This window comes from Branchiostoma lanceolatum, chromosome 3 (genome assembly GCF_035083965.1).
Source record: "Branchiostoma lanceolatum isolate klBraLanc5 chromosome 3, klBraLanc5.hap2, whole genome shotgun sequence".
Lineage (NCBI taxonomy): Eukaryota > Metazoa > Chordata > Leptocardii > Amphioxiformes > Branchiostomatidae > Branchiostoma > Branchiostoma lanceolatum.
Window position 1 is genome coordinate 20210295 of NC_089724.1, and position 17990 is coordinate 20228284.

General features: G+C 41.5%; 2 protein-coding genes across 2 annotated transcripts; both read right to left on the reverse strand.

The window, feature by feature from the left end:
• Nucleotides 1-353: 353 nt before the first annotated feature.
• LOC136430925 (lipid droplet-regulating VLDL assembly factor AUP1-like) lies at nt 354-9986 on the reverse strand. Its single transcript, XM_066422020.1, has 13 exons — nt 9816-9986; nt 8114-8251; nt 7773-7923; nt 7330-7514; nt 6920-7001; nt 6042-6115; nt 5542-5605; nt 4576-4672; nt 4219-4338; nt 2918-3001; nt 2542-2681; nt 2199-2311; nt 354-1468 (listed from the first exon to the last, which is right to left on the reverse strand). Exons 1-13 carry the CDS (start codon nt 9848-9850, stop codon nt 1438-1440), a joined length of 1314 nt encoding a protein of 437 aa, XP_066278117.1. The 5' UTR covers nt 9851-9986; the 3' UTR covers nt 354-1437.
• Nucleotides 9987-10768: 782 nt separating this feature from the next.
• LOC136429310 (uncharacterized) lies at nt 10769-13426 on the reverse strand. The gene is made up of 3 exons (XM_066419165.1): nt 13131-13426; nt 11158-11393; nt 10769-11038 (listed from the first exon to the last, which is right to left on the reverse strand). The coding sequence occupies exons 2-3, from the start codon at nt 11389-11391 to the stop codon at nt 10940-10942; spliced, it is 333 nt and encodes a 110-aa protein (XP_066275262.1). The 5' UTR covers nt 11392-11393; nt 13131-13426; the 3' UTR covers nt 10769-10939.
• Nucleotides 13427-17990: the final 4564 nt, after the last annotated feature.

A 17990-nucleotide genomic window follows, 5' to 3' on the forward strand; every position in this document is an offset into this window, starting at 1 on the left:
AACAGGAGAGAATGGTTTACTCATGAGATGGGAAGTACCTTGTAACACGTGCTGCTGGGCTACTGTCATAATGTATGGTGTATATCACTGGTGTCATTGGCCTTGGTGAAGAAGAGGATGGCAGAATGTATCTACTGGAATTGAGGAGAGAATAACAATAATGCCACTAAAGCCTCCCTCTCAAGGTTTTGGATGTGAAATTATGGATATGGATGGGTAAACTTTGTAATTTGAGTCAATTGCTTTACTTGGCTTTTGTAACAACAGGCTTTTTGCAGTGGACTTTACTTAGAACAATTATAGTATACAATGAATGATACAATGATTCAAATTAACAAGAAACACACTGTTGCAACTTTTCAAGGGTTTGTATTTTCTCAACTCCCATAACCTCACACTTTGCATTCATTCTCACCTATGTGATTCGACATGAGCTTGGTATAATTGCAACTTCCTTTAAAATGTTAAATACAGGGTAACAAGTTATAGTGACAAGCAACAATACTGTATAAATTGCACAAAAAAATACAAAATCTCCAAAATATGCAGCCAAATGTAATTTCTTTCACTATCAACATGAGTGCAAAGCTTTATTCCGAGTTAATGATATACTAGTGAAAAACAAATGAGTCAGCACAATTATACCCCATTGAACAGGATGGCAAAAACTCAAGTTTCATGTTACCATCACAGAAACTGCTCGAAACAGAAATTGACTGATCTCACATGTTGAAATCATGCATCTCTGCACATTACACACACATTTCGTATTGTGCATAAACTGAAAACTTCAACATCTCAATTTTTGCTGTACATCAAATATGTGCCACGTGTGTACCCAAGTTAACAGAATAATCACAATGCAGACATTTCAATACATACAGGGTCAACAAATGTACTATAAACCTGTATGGTCAAATAAACAATTGTTCTAACTTCCCTTGAAACCTTATTTCAAACTTTAGACTAGCAATCATTATGACTGAACCCTTCAAACTAGTCAATGGTTTTAAGGAAATCTACATACCTTACTTTGTGATATCTAATGCTTTAATATCACAAGGTTCCTTCCTGCACATGACAACATGACACATCATGCAACAGTAGTGAAGAAATATCAAACATGACTAGGCTGGGCAGTAACTTTACATGATGATTTTTAGCTATAACATGCCTACAGTTATGTGTCAAGTACAAAACAGAGTGGAAGACCAAACTACTAGGTTGAAGGCACAGACGAGGAGGGATTGCCGGGGAAGGGTGGTTACATTGGCGTGCTGTCCTCTATTTAAGTCGATGGTGCAACAGTTTCTTTAGAATCCATCTTTCTATGTGTCTGTTAATTATCACGTTTGGATAATACTGTTCTCAACAGATCACCATCTTTCTTGGTTTGTCCCAAACTGATGTTCATTTCCATAACAGTCTGGAATGCTGTCATTGAAGTCCATGTTTCTCCATATACCTCCTAAATGAGAAGATGGAAAAAAGGAGAAAATGGAAAAAAGAAGAGGGAATGTTTATTATGTTTTCTATAGTGCAGGAGAGGCATCAATTCAACAATATTGTCCCGTGTGCTGAACTAAATCCTAGAGCACAGAAGGATTTACATTCAAATAACCCTGTCTGTCAGACTGAGCAACTTTCCCAGTTTACCACTTACCCTAGCTGGTACACTACTAACCCTGTCCTTGGTGCTGAACAACAGTCAGACTACCAGTACTTTATTCCTGGTGAACTAACCCTGTCCTTGGTGCTAAACATAATTCTGACTAACAGTACTTTATTCCTGGTGCGCTACTTACCCTGTCTTTGGTGCTGAATAACATTCTAACTGCCTATACTCTATTTCTGGTACAGTAATGACCCTGTCCTTGGTGCTAAACATAATTCTGACTAACAGTACTTTATTCCTGGTGCGCTACTTACCCTGTCTTTGGTGCTGAATAACATTCTAACTGCCTATACTCTATTTCTGGTACAGTAATGACCCTGTCCTTGGTGCTGAACATAATTCTGACTAACAGTACTTTCTTCCTAGTGTGCTACTAACCCTGTCCTTAGTGCTGAATAACATTCTAACTACACATACTTTATTTCTGGTACAGTAATGACCCTGTCCTTGGTGCTGAACAATATACAGTCTCTGACCACATCCTCCATGCACTAGGACTAAGTGATGAAAATGCAGAAATTACCTTCTGGCAATATCATACATGGCCTGCTTCCTCTCCTGTAGTGACATGTGCCTCTGGTCAGGTGCTCTGTTAAACTCTCCTGCAAACTTAGGTATCTCCACAGGGCTGGCCATCTGTAGAGGTACCAAAAGAATTAGACGGCATAGCATGTAGTCAAAAACTACAACATCTTATAATAAGCTGGATGGTAAGTTTTAAAATATCTAAATTTCCTGCCCTTGAATCACAGTCATTTGCATTTGAAGTCTATGCCAGAAAATTCAATTTATGCTGATGAAGAATTTGCCTTGTCAATAGATGAGTAGGATGCAATGTGGAGGAAATTTTGCAAGCATGAACTTACCTGGGCTGCACCATCATCTTGCGTCGGGGGAGAAGACAGTTTAGATGCCTGTTCAGGTGTTGGAGGGGGTGTCTCTGGGGTATACCTGACCCTCCCCTCCAGGATGTTAGTAATGGTAGCATCCACATCACCAGTCTCCACTGAGAACAGAGAAAATGCAGTATGAAAACTAAGATATTTTACTGTAAAAATACTTAGCTGCTTTAGGTCAGTTTTTCAATAAACTTATTAATGACATTTCCAGAAAATTATGAGGAGTTGCACACCTCCTTCCCTTCTGTTACAACAATTAACCAGTGAATATCAATATATGCTGATTCATAATGGCTAGCCTTCTTATAAATTCAGTGAGTATATATAGACAGTTACAACTTACTCAGGTCCCTTCTCACAATGTCTTCTGGCACCTGGGGCAGCACTTCCCTCACCTGGCTCACCATCACCTGAAGCTTCCTCTCACCTGTTACAGGTAAACATACACCTGTCTTCAGCAGAAATCACCATGGCATTCTTAAGTACTTCAAACAAGTGGAGGATTGAACAAACCTTCAGTTTGAAGTACGGTCCCCATATGATATAAGATTGGATTTGAGTGAAAACCTTTCAAATCCCAAAAGTATGAAGCCAGCATTCCAAGTGCAACTTTATACAGCTAGCTAAAAACTGAAAGCAGAACTGCAGCAAAACAACATACATAAAGACAGTTCCTTGAACAGAACACATTTGTTCTGCACATGATAAAAGGGGGGCATTCCTTTCTAGATGCCAGTGCCATATGCTGCTCAAAAAGTCAAACTGCCAGTTAACATCTTTATATCAGCAATTTCGTTATGTGAGCATGAACAGAAAATATGCAATTATTGGTTGAATGAAACTAGTACTGCTATGTAGTTAGGTGTGTGTTGAAGGGGTATGAAACTTTGAATATGAAAAGCATTATTATGCCAATCTTAGAATCTTTTAGACAGTTAAGTCAGCATATCTCTTCCCACAGACTTTTGTGACCAGCAAAAAATTTTCTTGTTTCAAACCCGTCTGACCATAAGTCCTATAAGAAAAGAAAATAATGACTTAATCTTCATGTAGAACACATGTTTTTCTCAGGATCTCTGTAAACCCTACAAGTTCCTTATTCAACACTAATGGGAGCAGGCCCTAATTGGGCCAAGTATAACTCATGATAACAAAGGCCTCAGAGATCGAGTTCTTTGTTCAACCTATCAGCTTGTGTCATTAATGAAAAGGCTATGCTGGTAGGTACAGGTACATGTGTGTCCGGCAGGAGGATAGGAGGGAACATTAAAGACAAGATTTTCTCCTGCAACGATTAGGGTGGAGACTGGAAACCATCTGGGAAACCGTTGAAGAAAGAAGCCTCTGCCCATTCATAGTTGCTTTGTTGCAAATTCCTATTTCAATACTGAAGGCTAATTGGATGCAAACGTCGCCAGTCATTTTACATGCACATGTCTTTCAGTTAATGGGCAAATCTTATATCAAATGTGCGTCTCTTGATGAAGAGGTATTCTGTTGCCATGGTGACATTATGTTTGATTTCAAGCCAAAGGCCACAAAACGGCAAACACAGCCAAGTACCTGACAGTTCAGAGAATAGGTCAAGGTATAATGGCTGGTTAAGATAGTATATCAGAATGGTCCTGCCACTACATGTAGTACCTGAGTTCCTGGTGGATATCACATTGCCTGTTCTAGGTGTGCCGTCTCCTGTGTTAGTCAGGGTGGGTTGTTTGGGACGGGCTCCAGGGCTTCTGGTGGCTTGTGTGCCAACAGGAGCAGCTGTAGAAACGCAGGAAACTGCTTGTCATAGATTCATGTACTCGTAGCCGATCAAAAATCTGCTGGAAATTAAGTACTCCAAAGGACAGTTGAATTGAAAAGGCTTCATGTTTTTCATGAAAATACCGTCAGAACTTAACGCTAACAGGATGGGAATAGCATCAAAACAACAGGATAAAAGTCCGTCACTGTCAGATTGGCTTTTATTCATGTAGAACATGCATGTCTGGGTGATACCTTCGGGTTGTGGCCGATGTGACATCCTCTTGAGGTGTTCCAGCACATCAGATTTTGTGATGTTTGTGGCTTCCACTCCAAGATGTGCTGCTAGAACCTGTTATAGTGGCAAATAGTCTAGTCAAAATATGGCACTTCTAGAGTTTTAATCACATGCCAAAATTTCTGGTTAAAGCACTGGTCCAGACTGACAAGAGTTAAACGCTTTCCTTCCTAACTATGTGGGATTTACGTCATGGGATAAAGTACATGTACCCTCATAGTCTTCCTATTACACAAGGATGAAATAAAATTTAAAAGGAAAAAAGGTAAAATCTTTTGCATATTCAGTCCATTGATGTTTACAATAGTAATTGGAAACTGCCTTATGTACATAAATGTCACAAAGAGGAATTCCATAGTGGGTAATTAGGTGCTAGCCTATGTTTCCTTCCTTGTGACAACCTGAAACCCTTCGAGAACCCTATTGTAAATTATTGTTAAATAGAACAGCATAGCGGACAATGAGAAAAGTGCTTTTGTCATTCTATCCTTGAAGAAATAAGAAGACTGTTGAAGGGCATTCAGTCCCCAGCTACCACTGGTTGCTTTGGATATAAAGACATGAACGTCAGCATGGGTTGAATATCACAGAAGAGAAAGCTAACACTAGGGAATAAATTAGCTTTCACACCATTCTACCATTCAGAGGAAAAGAAAAATGACTTTCTAATGCCATCAGGTTATGTATGTTTTTCATTCACAAAACTGAACAGTCCTGCAATGAAGAACATGTCAAAAAGTTCTTCTGAATGTTGTAATTTAACTTGTGAAAGTTGTTCTCTTGTTGTTCAATCTCACAGAAGCAAATCTCGAGAGTAGTGATAGACAAATCTCTATTTGGCATACTAGTAAATGCTTCAGAACTTCTATTGTAGAAAACTTTGAGCACAAAGTTTCTACTAAACAACCATGATCTTATCCTACCTTCTGTGTTTTTCTGCCAAATTCTTCTGCAGTATCTTCTTCCCGATGCACAGATGGTAAGAAACTGTTCAACAACAAAATATACAATTGAAATATTCCTACATTTTGACATTACATAATGCATAATGAATGTCTGTACGAAAGCTTTTTTCATGGTCTATGCATATGAAAGAATTAAGTCTACTGTAACATCTTTTGGATTTGAATAATAGAGCTCCCATTTGCATCTAAAATTCAGGCTGAGATGGTTGGTAACATTTTACTCCTCTCCTTGCTCCTTAACCCTGTTTTAGTTCTGGTACTATCATCCCAAGTAATGCTATGTGATGTTCTTAATCCCCACTCCTTCATTCCAAATAAGAAAAATACTTGATCATCCTTATACAAAACAATCACTTTAAACTTCCACTTTCTTTGTGAATATTCTATTGTACAACTAAATTACCCTGTAAAAAACCTGTCATTCACTGAAATGTATTAATGGCTGTAAAAGTGTTAACCTGATGGTGAATACTGTAGCAGGTGTGAAGAGAAACCAAAACAGATCAGCCAACCATGACGACCCAGGTAGGCACTATGGTATACAAACAAGAACATCTTATTAGAATAGGATACCTCAATAATATCAAAAAGTTTCGCTCTGTTATTGGTACCTAATTTGTAAAGGATATTGTAGCATCAATCTTTTTCACGGATACTATAGTATAACTAGAGAAAAGAAGACCTTCCTGTATTGTGAACAAAAACATTACATGTACTTCGCGGGGTGGAGATAGGTGCACCCAACAAAAAAATTAGGTGTACAGAAAGAATTTTGGGTGCACCACATGAAATAAAGTTGAATGTCAGCAAAACATAATTTCAAACTTTAATGCTACTGCCTCTCATGCGAACTTCAACCTGCAATTCTAAATAACCTGAAATAAAATTTCAAAATTTCAAACAAGTAATACATTCAATAAAGTACAACAAAAGGTTATATTCCTTTTTCTGATACTTACATTTCAAGAATATTCTGTATATTAGTGTACAATTGTACATTTACCCTATAGTGTAAGAAAATATCTAGTGCACCCCCAGGTGCACATGCACTCACTATTTTGAGCCCTGCTTTGTATTATACTTTGTATGAGAATAGGTTACTTCAAAACACACATTTGACACAGATACATAGCTTAAAGTGTACTTGACACTATAGTATCATATATAGATTGTCTGGGCTAACACAATGCCTAAAAATGGCTGAACCCAGGCAGTGCGAGCCTTTCTTAAGCATCGTGTTAGCACAGACAATCTATGTAACGCTATAGTGTCAGTTACACTTTTTAGAACACTTTACTCAGATAGATTCTAAAGCTGATACAAACAGTATACCCACCACACCAATTCTGAAGAGAGGTCGACTGACAGAGATGGCAATGGGCTGGACAGTTGGATGGTCCAATGAAAATGGTAATGAACTGGAAAAACAGAAACATTTGTGTCAGACATTTTGCAACTGATGAGAACACACATTATCTGACTTCATCTTCCCAAACCACATACATGCTACATATATTCAGTTCTTAAAAAGAATAAAATATTCTTAACTTTTATAAATCTCACACTAAAAGGTACAATCAGACTCATGACAGTTACAATAATTTCAATCTTTAATGGAAGGTTGAAGATGGCTTATAATAATTTTCAAAATTGCCATACATTTTGCCTTTTGATAGAGCACTATGTTATATGATATCTTACTTTTCTTCACACGTAGACAAAACCAGGTGTAGGAATATAATGTACCTAAACTTGAGCAGGCCTTTCTGACTATTGGTACAAGCTTCCTCGGGTTGGAACATGAGAGGTAGTGTTTCCTGGCTGAGGTGCTGCTGTGCATCCTGGGATACATGTAGCTGTGTCCTGGTCTCATCACTATGTTTCTGCCCCATCATCCAGGACAGCCATCTTGGTAGATTCTCACTACATGACTGAAATATTTTGTTCATTTGTTTATTTTCAAGAACTTATGGTTGCCTTCATGCCAAATCATTCATACCTTTTCATTCATAAAAAGTACTGGTCCATTTAATGTGTACAGGCATTACCCCCCCCCCACCCCCACGGTAGTGAGTATCATGCACAAACTGCCTGGCTGGCAAAAGATATGACATCCATTTTCGAATTTCAGTGGAGAAAGGGTTGAGAAGATGCACAAAACACAGCTGAACTGATCACATGGCACTTACCATGACACATGGAAGTACAAGGTTCACAGCTGTGTAGTCCAGTTCTGTCACATGATTGGCTACAAGCAGCCTTGCTCTGTTGTCCTCGTGGCCAGGTCCATCAGATGAAACAAATATACCCAACACAGCACACATGGTCTTAAGGACTACCCTGGAATGAACAATGTAGAATGGTTTGTTTAAGGGAAGTTTGATGTCAACCTAGAATCTGCAATAAAGATATAAAAGAGGTATTATGTAGCTACAACTGATTAAAACCACCTAAGTACACATGGCACAAAATATGAACTATAAGTGACATATCAATTTCAGTTATCATTAGCTAATTCTTTAAATTGCACCTTGTGAGAGCAGAATTCCTGGGCAGTAGGCAGGAGATGAGGAAGACATGAAGTCCAATGAAGACACGTACAAGAGCTAGTACCACTCCGATGGGAAAGTATGGCAACAGCAGAAGCCGCTGTGGCCATCTGGGTAGTCTGCAGACCAGGAAGAGAATATTGCATTTCAAATAACAATTCTTCTTACTCAATGCAACACGTCTGCAACAATGTCATTGCTTATGGAAACCTGATGCAAAAGAAAACAAATTATATGATAATATGACACTGTTTTATGTAAAGTATCATTGTAGCTACAGTAAGCACACTTTGCTTAATCTCCATGATAAAAATACCTGTCATGATATATAATAGAATTCTGAATACAACACGGGGTATCCCGTATCACCCGAGGTACCAGCCCGACCACGGGTAGGATCGCCCGACGGCTGTAGGCCGGAGGGCGATCTGACCCGCGGGAGGCCTGGGACCGAGGGTGATGCTGAATACACAGTGTTGTATTTTATTTATGTCATACCCACCGAGTAAACACATTTCAACGCGGAATGCGCCAGAAGTTAAAGGAAGTTTTGTGTCCTCGAACAAAAAACTGTAACAACATTGATTCTAACCTCCGAATCCGGTATTCGAATTCTCGATGGCGGCGCAACTGGCATGCTCAAAATGGATTCTAAATATTCTATGGAAGCCTGTGTGATCTACAACTTAGAACCCCGTGTGATACGGAAAATTATCAGATGGTCCGGAATACCCGGCCCGTATCGAATGTTTTCGCGGCCCAGGTATGACATAAAAGTTACTATTACCCAGGGGTTCATCTAAATCAGGAAAGAGGGGCGTTGCACCCTCTTGTTTCAGCCCAGCTCCCCCTTGTCAAATTCAGATTTTAGCTTAATATGAGCATACTGCCTTCACTCAGCAATAGATTCATCCATAAATACATAGAATTTACTCCCTCGCATGTGTGTGCTCCCTCTTGTTTAATTTTTCTAGAAAAACCCCTGATTACCCATTATAAGACTGATCTCTATCTAAAATTCACAAAATTTACATTTTGAATGAAGCATTTAGTGATGGAATGACAGTATAAACTTTGTAACAGTGGGGGTTCAAGCGCCTCCAACTGACCAGTCTAACTGGCCGCGACCTTTTAGCCTGGTGGTTAAGGCGTGCGTGTCTGTGATCTGGGCTGCCGGTTTTGACGTGGGTTCGAATTTCGGTTGGGATCACTTGTTTCTACTCGCTCCTTTGATGTGTTCCAACTTTTCAATGTGTATTCCACCAACACAAATGAAGAATTGTTTTATATGAATAGTGCTGTAACCTAGAAAGATGTGCAAACAGCCTAACTACATTGTGTGTCCTGTTTCTAGACATTTCCCCCTTAGACATTTCCCCTTGGACATTTCTCTCATAGTCGTTTCCCCTGTGTGTGATTCCCCTGAGGTCATATTATAGGTCAATTCGAATGAAAACAATTCTTTTATGTAGTAATTTACACTTACACCAACGTCACACGTCTTTTAATGTAAATCAGACGAACGAGGAAACTTTGAATATAAGGAGCAATTAGTGCTGATTGAAATAACTTGATTCATATCTAACACTATCTATTTTTAACGCCATACGTGGTCAGATACTACATATGTAGCCCCCCTCCCACTTTCGATCGGGCACACATTCAACCGAAGTTGTACTTCACCTGGTGCTGTCGTAAAGGTCCTCAACTTGGACCATGATTGATGTTTGACTTGGCGGTGTGACGTTGTAGGGTCTGGCCGTCCCCACGGTCTTCTATCTCCGGGGGAAAAAGAAATATCCTGAAGAAGTCACATCAATATGGCGCCACGCTCGCCCTTTTGGGTCAAAGGTCATGCTACGCGATGGCGGGAATTTTAGATTCGGTCGTAAGGGGTGACGGGGCTGTATTAAACAGTTGTTCTGTCTAGCGGCAGGATTCGGGCCAAGTTCAAGTTTACGAGATTTACGCCCCTACTCTTCTCCGAGGAACTACTGGTATAACTAAGAACTTATAATGTTAACGTTATATCTAAAGGAATCCTAAAGGTATGTTATCGATCGCCCTCCCTGAATAGTTTTCTTTGGGCACCTCCTTTATGTTCCGTCGTTATTTTTCTCCTACATGTACTTTGAAATCATCGATTTGTACAAAAATTCAATGTTTTTCTCTCCCTTTCATACAAAATTGAAATTTATGTCTTCCATTGGCTCAGTTCCAGGCATCAGGCTCTTCATCTTGAAGACGCCGCACCAGACAACATGGTATCTTCTCTTTTCTGACTCCCGGATTCCTGTTCAACAAGTGTACCCGATCCCCATGTTGTGTCTGTGTATTGCCATCCTCATGTAATTGCTAGCTATCTGTTTTCACCGTAGTCTCCACTTTCATGATTGTTACCTTTATCAAGAGACTGAAGCTATCCAATAAGCACTAGGTCAACTAAGGACAAATATTAGAAATCTTTAAACTTTCTATGATCCTTGTAATGTCAGCCATAACCGCAAAGTATTTCTAAAAATGGAAACATACGCTTTCTATGTAGCGTGAATACGTAAATTGGCCGTTATGAACATGTGAAACAGGGTCATGATATTTTCGCTGAACACTGACACAGCAAGGAAAGACAAACAAAGTTTCAGGTGCACGACTATCTGTTTATTTCATTTTCCGCTTTCTCTGGGTGGCATTTATACATCATCACGGCAAGGCAGCATGCGATGCCCTGGACATCATTTGTTCTCTTTTTTTATTCAGAAAACACCCGTGACGTCTGAAGTTGTCTCCACCCGGGGTTTAGGAGATGACTACATTCTGACGGGCGTCCCTGGGCGGATCCCGTTCTTGAAGCAGCTGGCTGGCCGCATGGAGACAGGCCAGTGGCACCAGCCAAAGGAGGCTCCAGGCTGTGAAAACACAAACGAAAATAGACATATATTTAGATATGGCAACGTTGTGCAACTTTGTGGCAATGGTAGAAATAGAACTGAAAGTACAAAACAAGAAAGGGAGGAATATGTAGTACATGAAATCGGTAGAGGTTCAGCAGCTTCCAGAAGGAGGCTTCACTGGTTCCCCGGCCGGTCCTCTTCGGCACGGCTCCGTCGATGTCCTCCCCGCTGTCCAGGTAGAACGGCCCGGCGCTGAAAGCGGCTTCATCTGCAGGCGAGGACAGAGGGCCATCCGGACCGACCGACTTCGCTTCTGCAGCGAGCATCAGTAGCGCGCTAACCAGGAAGATGGACATCCACTTGTTCATTTCTGTGTCAAAATAAAAACGATAGATAATCGCGCCGCTAAGTTTTCAATACAATGACTACTCTGTTAACGTTGACCCTATCCGTGGACCTGAGACATTCCTAGACGCGAGGATCTGTCAGTGTCCAATGAAACTGGTCTCGACATTACGTTGACGAGGACTTAGAGAATGTTGATGAGGCACATTTTTGCAGTCAGAAAATATAGTTCAAAACTTATCAACATCCTAACCCTTCGCAAGTGAGGAGCAATTGAAACAACAACGAAGGACTACATATACATGTACATTCGAAGCACAGGACAATTTAATTTTCTCTCGTGTAGCCCGTATACGCGTGTAGAGTGCTCCGTTGTTTTGTACCTTCTTGGCTCTTATCCCTGCAGGGGCTACAGAGAGCTCGAGAACCGATCTCCCTCAAACACGTGAGTTTGACGGGGCCCTGTAGCCTTGAACATCACGGTGAGTATGAGAAAACTCTTATCCCAAGTGTGCACCAGTCTCTTTCACTTGCTGAAAACATTGTAGAAATCGGCCGGAGTGGAATACGATTTACCACAGGAGTCCCGAGTCACGCGGCAATGTCACAGTGTTGAATGTTGTCATCCCGGCGTCAAGTATACCAGAGTAAGCCTTTTACTTGATTACTTGGTGAATTAAGTAGCCTCGCATAGGGCCATGTACCAGGCCTGGCTAGTACCGACCATCGCAATGGTCACGACTGAGACGAACGCGCCCATGAGCTGCCGAAGTAAACTTAATCGACTGGCTTATCTGACCTCAATTCATTTTATCAAAAGCTTCTCTTCCACTAGTCACGGATTGAAATAGATACTATGTGCCGTACGTAGAACGTTTGATTAAGTGTGTCGGTGAAGTTCCCCTAGCTTTTTTAAACAAGAGAAACAAATAGGAGATCCGTCATAAAGACTCCCCTGCCGACCGTTAGGCCCCGGTTAAGGTTAGACATATATAGCCGAACATGGCCCCGAACACTAGCCGACCCAGGTCGGTGGTTATTCCGGGAGCAGTACTAGTCTGGCCAGTTTTAGACCACGCCTATATGAATTGGGCGCCGAACATGTCCCAATCATCTCCTAACCAGTAAATTGATTACTAGTACTCCCGACTGAGCCCCGAATGCTTTCTAACCTACTCCCAACCATCCCGACCTCTAGGCGCAGACTGCCGAATCTGACCCGACCGATCGCTAACCCTCTCACTGATTGAAATGGACACAATCACAATCAGCGACTTTCAAAAGATGGGTCATTTTTGTTTTTAATCAAAATAATCCATTCTGGTGGTTCTGGCCTGGTTAATGTTCTAATTTTACTCCTGACTTACACCCAAACTCCAGCCGAACTCTAGCCGACCGCGCAAAACACCAGCCGAACACCAGCCCAGACCTCCCGCCCAGAGCCAAAAGTGTAGAAATTTTAAAAACAGCCGAACACCAGCCGACCACTGCCGACCTAGCTCCCGAAACACTCCTAGCCATGGTCGGGGGAAGGTCGGGAGGCCATGGCCATGTTCGGCTATGTGTAACCGGGACTTAACGCCGCCAAATCCAATCGTTTATCTGACCTTCCGTCACAATGATAGAAGTCGTCCGTGATCCTACAGTTACACGATACATTCTCGAAACAAACGCAAGAATAACTAAGTACACTTACAACATCTGACACATCAAAAATTGAAGTATTAGTAGTACATATAAAAACTGATACACAGAAACATACTTGGTACTGGACTGACTGGCTTGTGTTGACCACTGCTGTAGACACCAGAAGAAGACTGTTGGCCTCACGACAGATGAGATATCATCTGATGTTGCCTTGTTAAATACCATAAGGTCATTCCATTAAGGATCTTATGATAGGGGTAACTAGAGTATCTTGTTTGCCTATCATTTGTCAGGGAAAATAAAGAAGTACGACCGAGTGGTCAATCTAAACAGAATCAATGCATTCCAGCGTTGTGCAAGAAACCTTTCGAAAAAAGTCGCATTAAACAAGGTTTTATATTTTTTTATGAATAGACTCTTTCAGTACTGAAATAGCATAACCCAAGATTTGGCAGTCTCTCAGATATCTCCATCGCCTACACATCTGACGTCAATAGAATTCCCTGATGGAGTTTGAAAGAAACTTTTAAACAATACTTTCTAGCATGGCTAAAAATATCCCTGCCATTTGTAACGAAAGAAAATCGAAGTTAGCAATTCATGCATATGGCGACATTGTACGTGCATTGGCGAATTTCTCCCTCATTTTCGATATGTGTCATTTCTTTACCTGTTAAGCCAGCAACAGTACGCATGTCAACATGTGACTTAATGACAGACTAGGCGATAAAACGTTTAGTGCTTTAGTAACGGGTGTTACTGTTGTCATCACTTTATCTCTTTGCTGCCTCAGTTTGATTTTTTTCTGTGCCCTTGCCAGTGGTGTTCCCGTTGTCGACTGACATGTTCAGATTTCAACAAAATGGAATTTAATGCTAACCAAAAATATTGCCATTCGAAAGTATGGATTTTACTAATGAACACTCGCTATAAATGGTACTTTCTCTACCTCGCAACCGCGTGCGTCAGATACGGACTTATGAATGTGCAGCACGGGAATACACAATGGTGAATTCATCCGTAGAGGATCTTGTTCTGAATGGGCAGCTAATTGCTGCGGGAGCAGGGATTGCGGCGTTGAATGAAGAAAAGGAAACAAAATACAGACTATAAGCCAAACGAGCTGTTTCTTCCGCCTGCACTGTTTGCGGGAGTGTGTAACGTTACAGCATTGTTCTGTGGCGTGGCTATGGGTGTTTTGATCTTCCTATCAAAAGGGCACGTGCGGCGATCGCCCTGATTTGTGTGCGTATATACAAGTCCGCATGAGTTGCGTAGTAAGATGTTTTTGGTTTAGGTTAAGTTTGCAGCCGAATAAGTGATTTCCTATAATTTCGATCACTAGGCTGCACAACGGTGGGTCAAAGTAGAATACACATTTTTCACCGCAAACCTTACTTAAATCAAAAAATGTTTATGCGCAACTCAAGCACACTTGAATATACGCACAAGTGTATGGTGTGTTGTGCTTATTCCAAAAAAGTCAGCCAGCAAGTGTAGATCAGTTAAGACCCATCTCCTTAACTTCTCAGTTTGCCAAAATAGCCGAGTACTTTGCCTTGAAGTGGATTCTACATGACGTCAACTTTGACAAGAGACAGTATGGTAGTCTCAAGGGACGCTCAACTGTTCATGCACTTGTAAGCTTAGGGGATAGTCTCTGTAGAGGCACCGATGCCCCAGCATCCATCTGCACCATATGCATTGTGGCTACAGACTTTTCAAAAGCCTTCGACAGAGTGGATCACAACACAGTCATCTTAAAACTGCTGAACAAGGGCCTGAGGAGAGAGTTGATTCCGTGGATCTGTGATTTTATTTCCGGTAGGAAACAGTGTGTTCGGTATCATGGATCACTCTCCTCCTGTGAATATTTGTCCTGTGGTGTCGCTCAAGGAACACTAGTCGGTCCCGTCTTGTTCTTGACTCTTATAGATGACGCTGCAAGCAACACCTGCATTCCGACGTGGAAATACGTTGACGACATGGACCTTCTTGAGTCAAGGGCACTCCAGCATCCCTCCACCCTTCAGCATGAGCTGGACGAGCTACAAGTATGGACTGAAAGTAACCACATGTTGTTAAACGGGGGCAAATACCTCACCATGAATGTGTCTTTCTGTCGAAATCCATCACCACTCCCGCCACTTCAGATTTGTGAAATGCCCTTGGTCGTTGTTCCCCGTTTTAAATCCTCGGACTTCGTATGCAACAAGTTAGTTTTATGTCATGTTCAGCAGCGAGGAAGCTTTATTTCCTTAAACGGCTAAAGAAGTTCGCCTTGTCTGTAGCTGACCTGACAACGATTTACACGGGCTATGTCAGGCCCATTCTGGAGTATGCGGTACCTGCTTGGTCACCTGGACTGACACAAACCCAAGCTGAGAAGCTGGAAAGAATCCAGAAGCGGGCGTGCCGTATTATTTTAGGGAACTCTTAAGCCCCGGTTATACATAGCCGACCATGGCCTCCCGACTCTGCCCCGACCATGGTTAGAGTGATTCGAGAGTGATTCGGGAGCTAGGTTGGCTGGCGTTCGGCTGAGTCGGTTGGCGTTCGGTGGAGTCGGCTGGTGTTCGGCTGCGCCAGCCGAATGTTTTGAAAATTTCAAAACATTCGGCTCTGGACGGAGGGTCTGGAATGGGTTGGCTGGTGTTCGGCTGGTGTTCGGCACGGTCGGCTAGTGTTCGGCTGGTATTCGGGAGTAAGTCAGCAGTAAAATTCAAATCTTAACCACGCTATAACCACTGCTGACTTACTCCCAACTAGTTTTCAACCTACCCATAACTTACCTCAAGGCCGAAGAAAAATGTCTGCTATTCCCATTTCAAACAAATCTGACTACTACCAGAACGTGGACGAATCACCCCGACCTTCACACGACCAAAAGCAGGGAAGTAAGCTAATAACCTTATCTAAGCTAACCGTGATCCGAATTCGAAGTCTTGGTGATGTTAACAATATAAATTAGAAGAATGGATCATTTTGATTAAAAATGAAAATGATCCATCTTTTGAAAGTGACTGAATATGTCCATTTAAATTCGTGAGAGGGTTAGTAACCGGTCGGGTATAAGTCTGGAGAGATTCGGCTAGAGATCGGGATGGTTGGGAGTTAAGTAGGTTAGGAAGCATTCGGGGCTTGGTTGGGGGTAAACCGTGTATTGATTATGAAATGGTTCGCCGCATGTTCGGGTCAGATTCGGCGCATTGAATGTGATTCAGTGATCTCACGATCTCACTGCGAAGTTCAATAAATAAATCTTGAATCTTAAAAAAGTGTGACAGGGCCCTAACGCTTGCTTTCATAGTTGAAATATCATTCAAAATGTAACTGTATGACTTAAAAGACAACAAAACACACAAAGCGTAAAAAGATACTTTTTTTTTCCATCAGCGATCTTTCACATTTTAGGTCGCAGTGTGGTCACAGCGAGGTCGCCCCCTAGTGGAAGGGGGTGTCACGTGTTCTAGCCCGTAGATCCTTCTATGCACAAACTTAAGTTACCGACTGAAACGATAGAAAAATCCGTTTGTCATAAGACCACAAACGTTATCTCTATAAGTTTCTTGCCAACATCATTGCGAGAGTAAATGAAAACATTAGTAAAATAAGAGGTTGCACATGTTTTACATGTTACGATCGATCGTGAGTCCAAGGGAACCGGGCTTTGATAAGACTTTCTTTTCATGCATGCCCACTGCCGAATAATTGAGAACTCAGAAGTACCCCCAGTTTAACTTTACAAGGCAGGATGGAGGGTTCTTTGTAGTTTTCACCAGTCGAATCCTTAACTTTGGTTGCTGGGAATATAGCAGACTTTGACCAAATGTCGTGAATAATTTGCCAGAACAGTTATCTGGCCATACAGTTACAAATTTCATATCACAGCTACCTCCTGTGTGACAACCCCCCCTTCCCGTTTTGCCAATTTCTGCTAACGTTACTTCATCAAGGAATCAAAAGAGCCTGATTTGGACTCTGGGTTTTCTACCTGAGTGTGTTCTTCGCTTGCCACATCACTCAGCGCTGCCACTCCAGTGGTTAGATTGAGTGAGATTAATGGGTCCTGAGGAGCACCGAACGGATTCGAGTGGTCCTTAAGATACTATAAAGCTACTTAAAATCAAGTTGATGTTCACTTCAGCTATTTTCGAACCATAATGTTGGATCATTGAAACATCCAGGCGCAGATGTTACTCACACATGGCCGAATCGGATGTAGATATGCTCCTTCTTTCCTTGTCTATCCTTAAATGACTGTAAACTGTAATAAAGGCTTACTCTTTTCATGCGACTTGAACGTCGCGTGTCCTGATCACTTCAATTCTATTGCAGTTTTCAACCGCTGTATATATATATATATATATATATATATATATATATATATATATATATATATATATATATTCACGCGCACACATACATACATACACACACACACACACACACACACACACACATATATATATACACGAACCACACACACGCGCGCGTGCGTAAATGCACACACATATATGAGCGAAGAGCCGACGTTTTCATTCGGCAATGTATACGTTTTCTTCTGGCGCTCAACTGGTGTCGAGATCGGTATCAACAAAGTTGGCATTTTCGGGCCGTTTGTATTGGACAGGCACAATGGTAGGGATCGGGCTGCACCCTGAGTATACACCTTCAGAGGGTCTTGTTCTGAATGGGCAGCTAATTGCTGCGGGAGCAGGGATGGGGCATTGAATGAATGAATGGAAGGAAACAACATACAGACAATAAGCCAAACGAACTGTTTGATCCTCCTGCACTTTTTACGCACGTATGTACAGTATTGTTCTCCTGTGGCGTGGGTGTCTTGATCTTCTTATGAAAAAAGGCGCGTACATGACTAACGTGAGTAAGAATCATGAACATCTTTTTAGGTACAGGGTGGCTTAGGAGTTTTGGGATGTTATTGAAAAAACCCTTTACAAAGCTTCCTCAA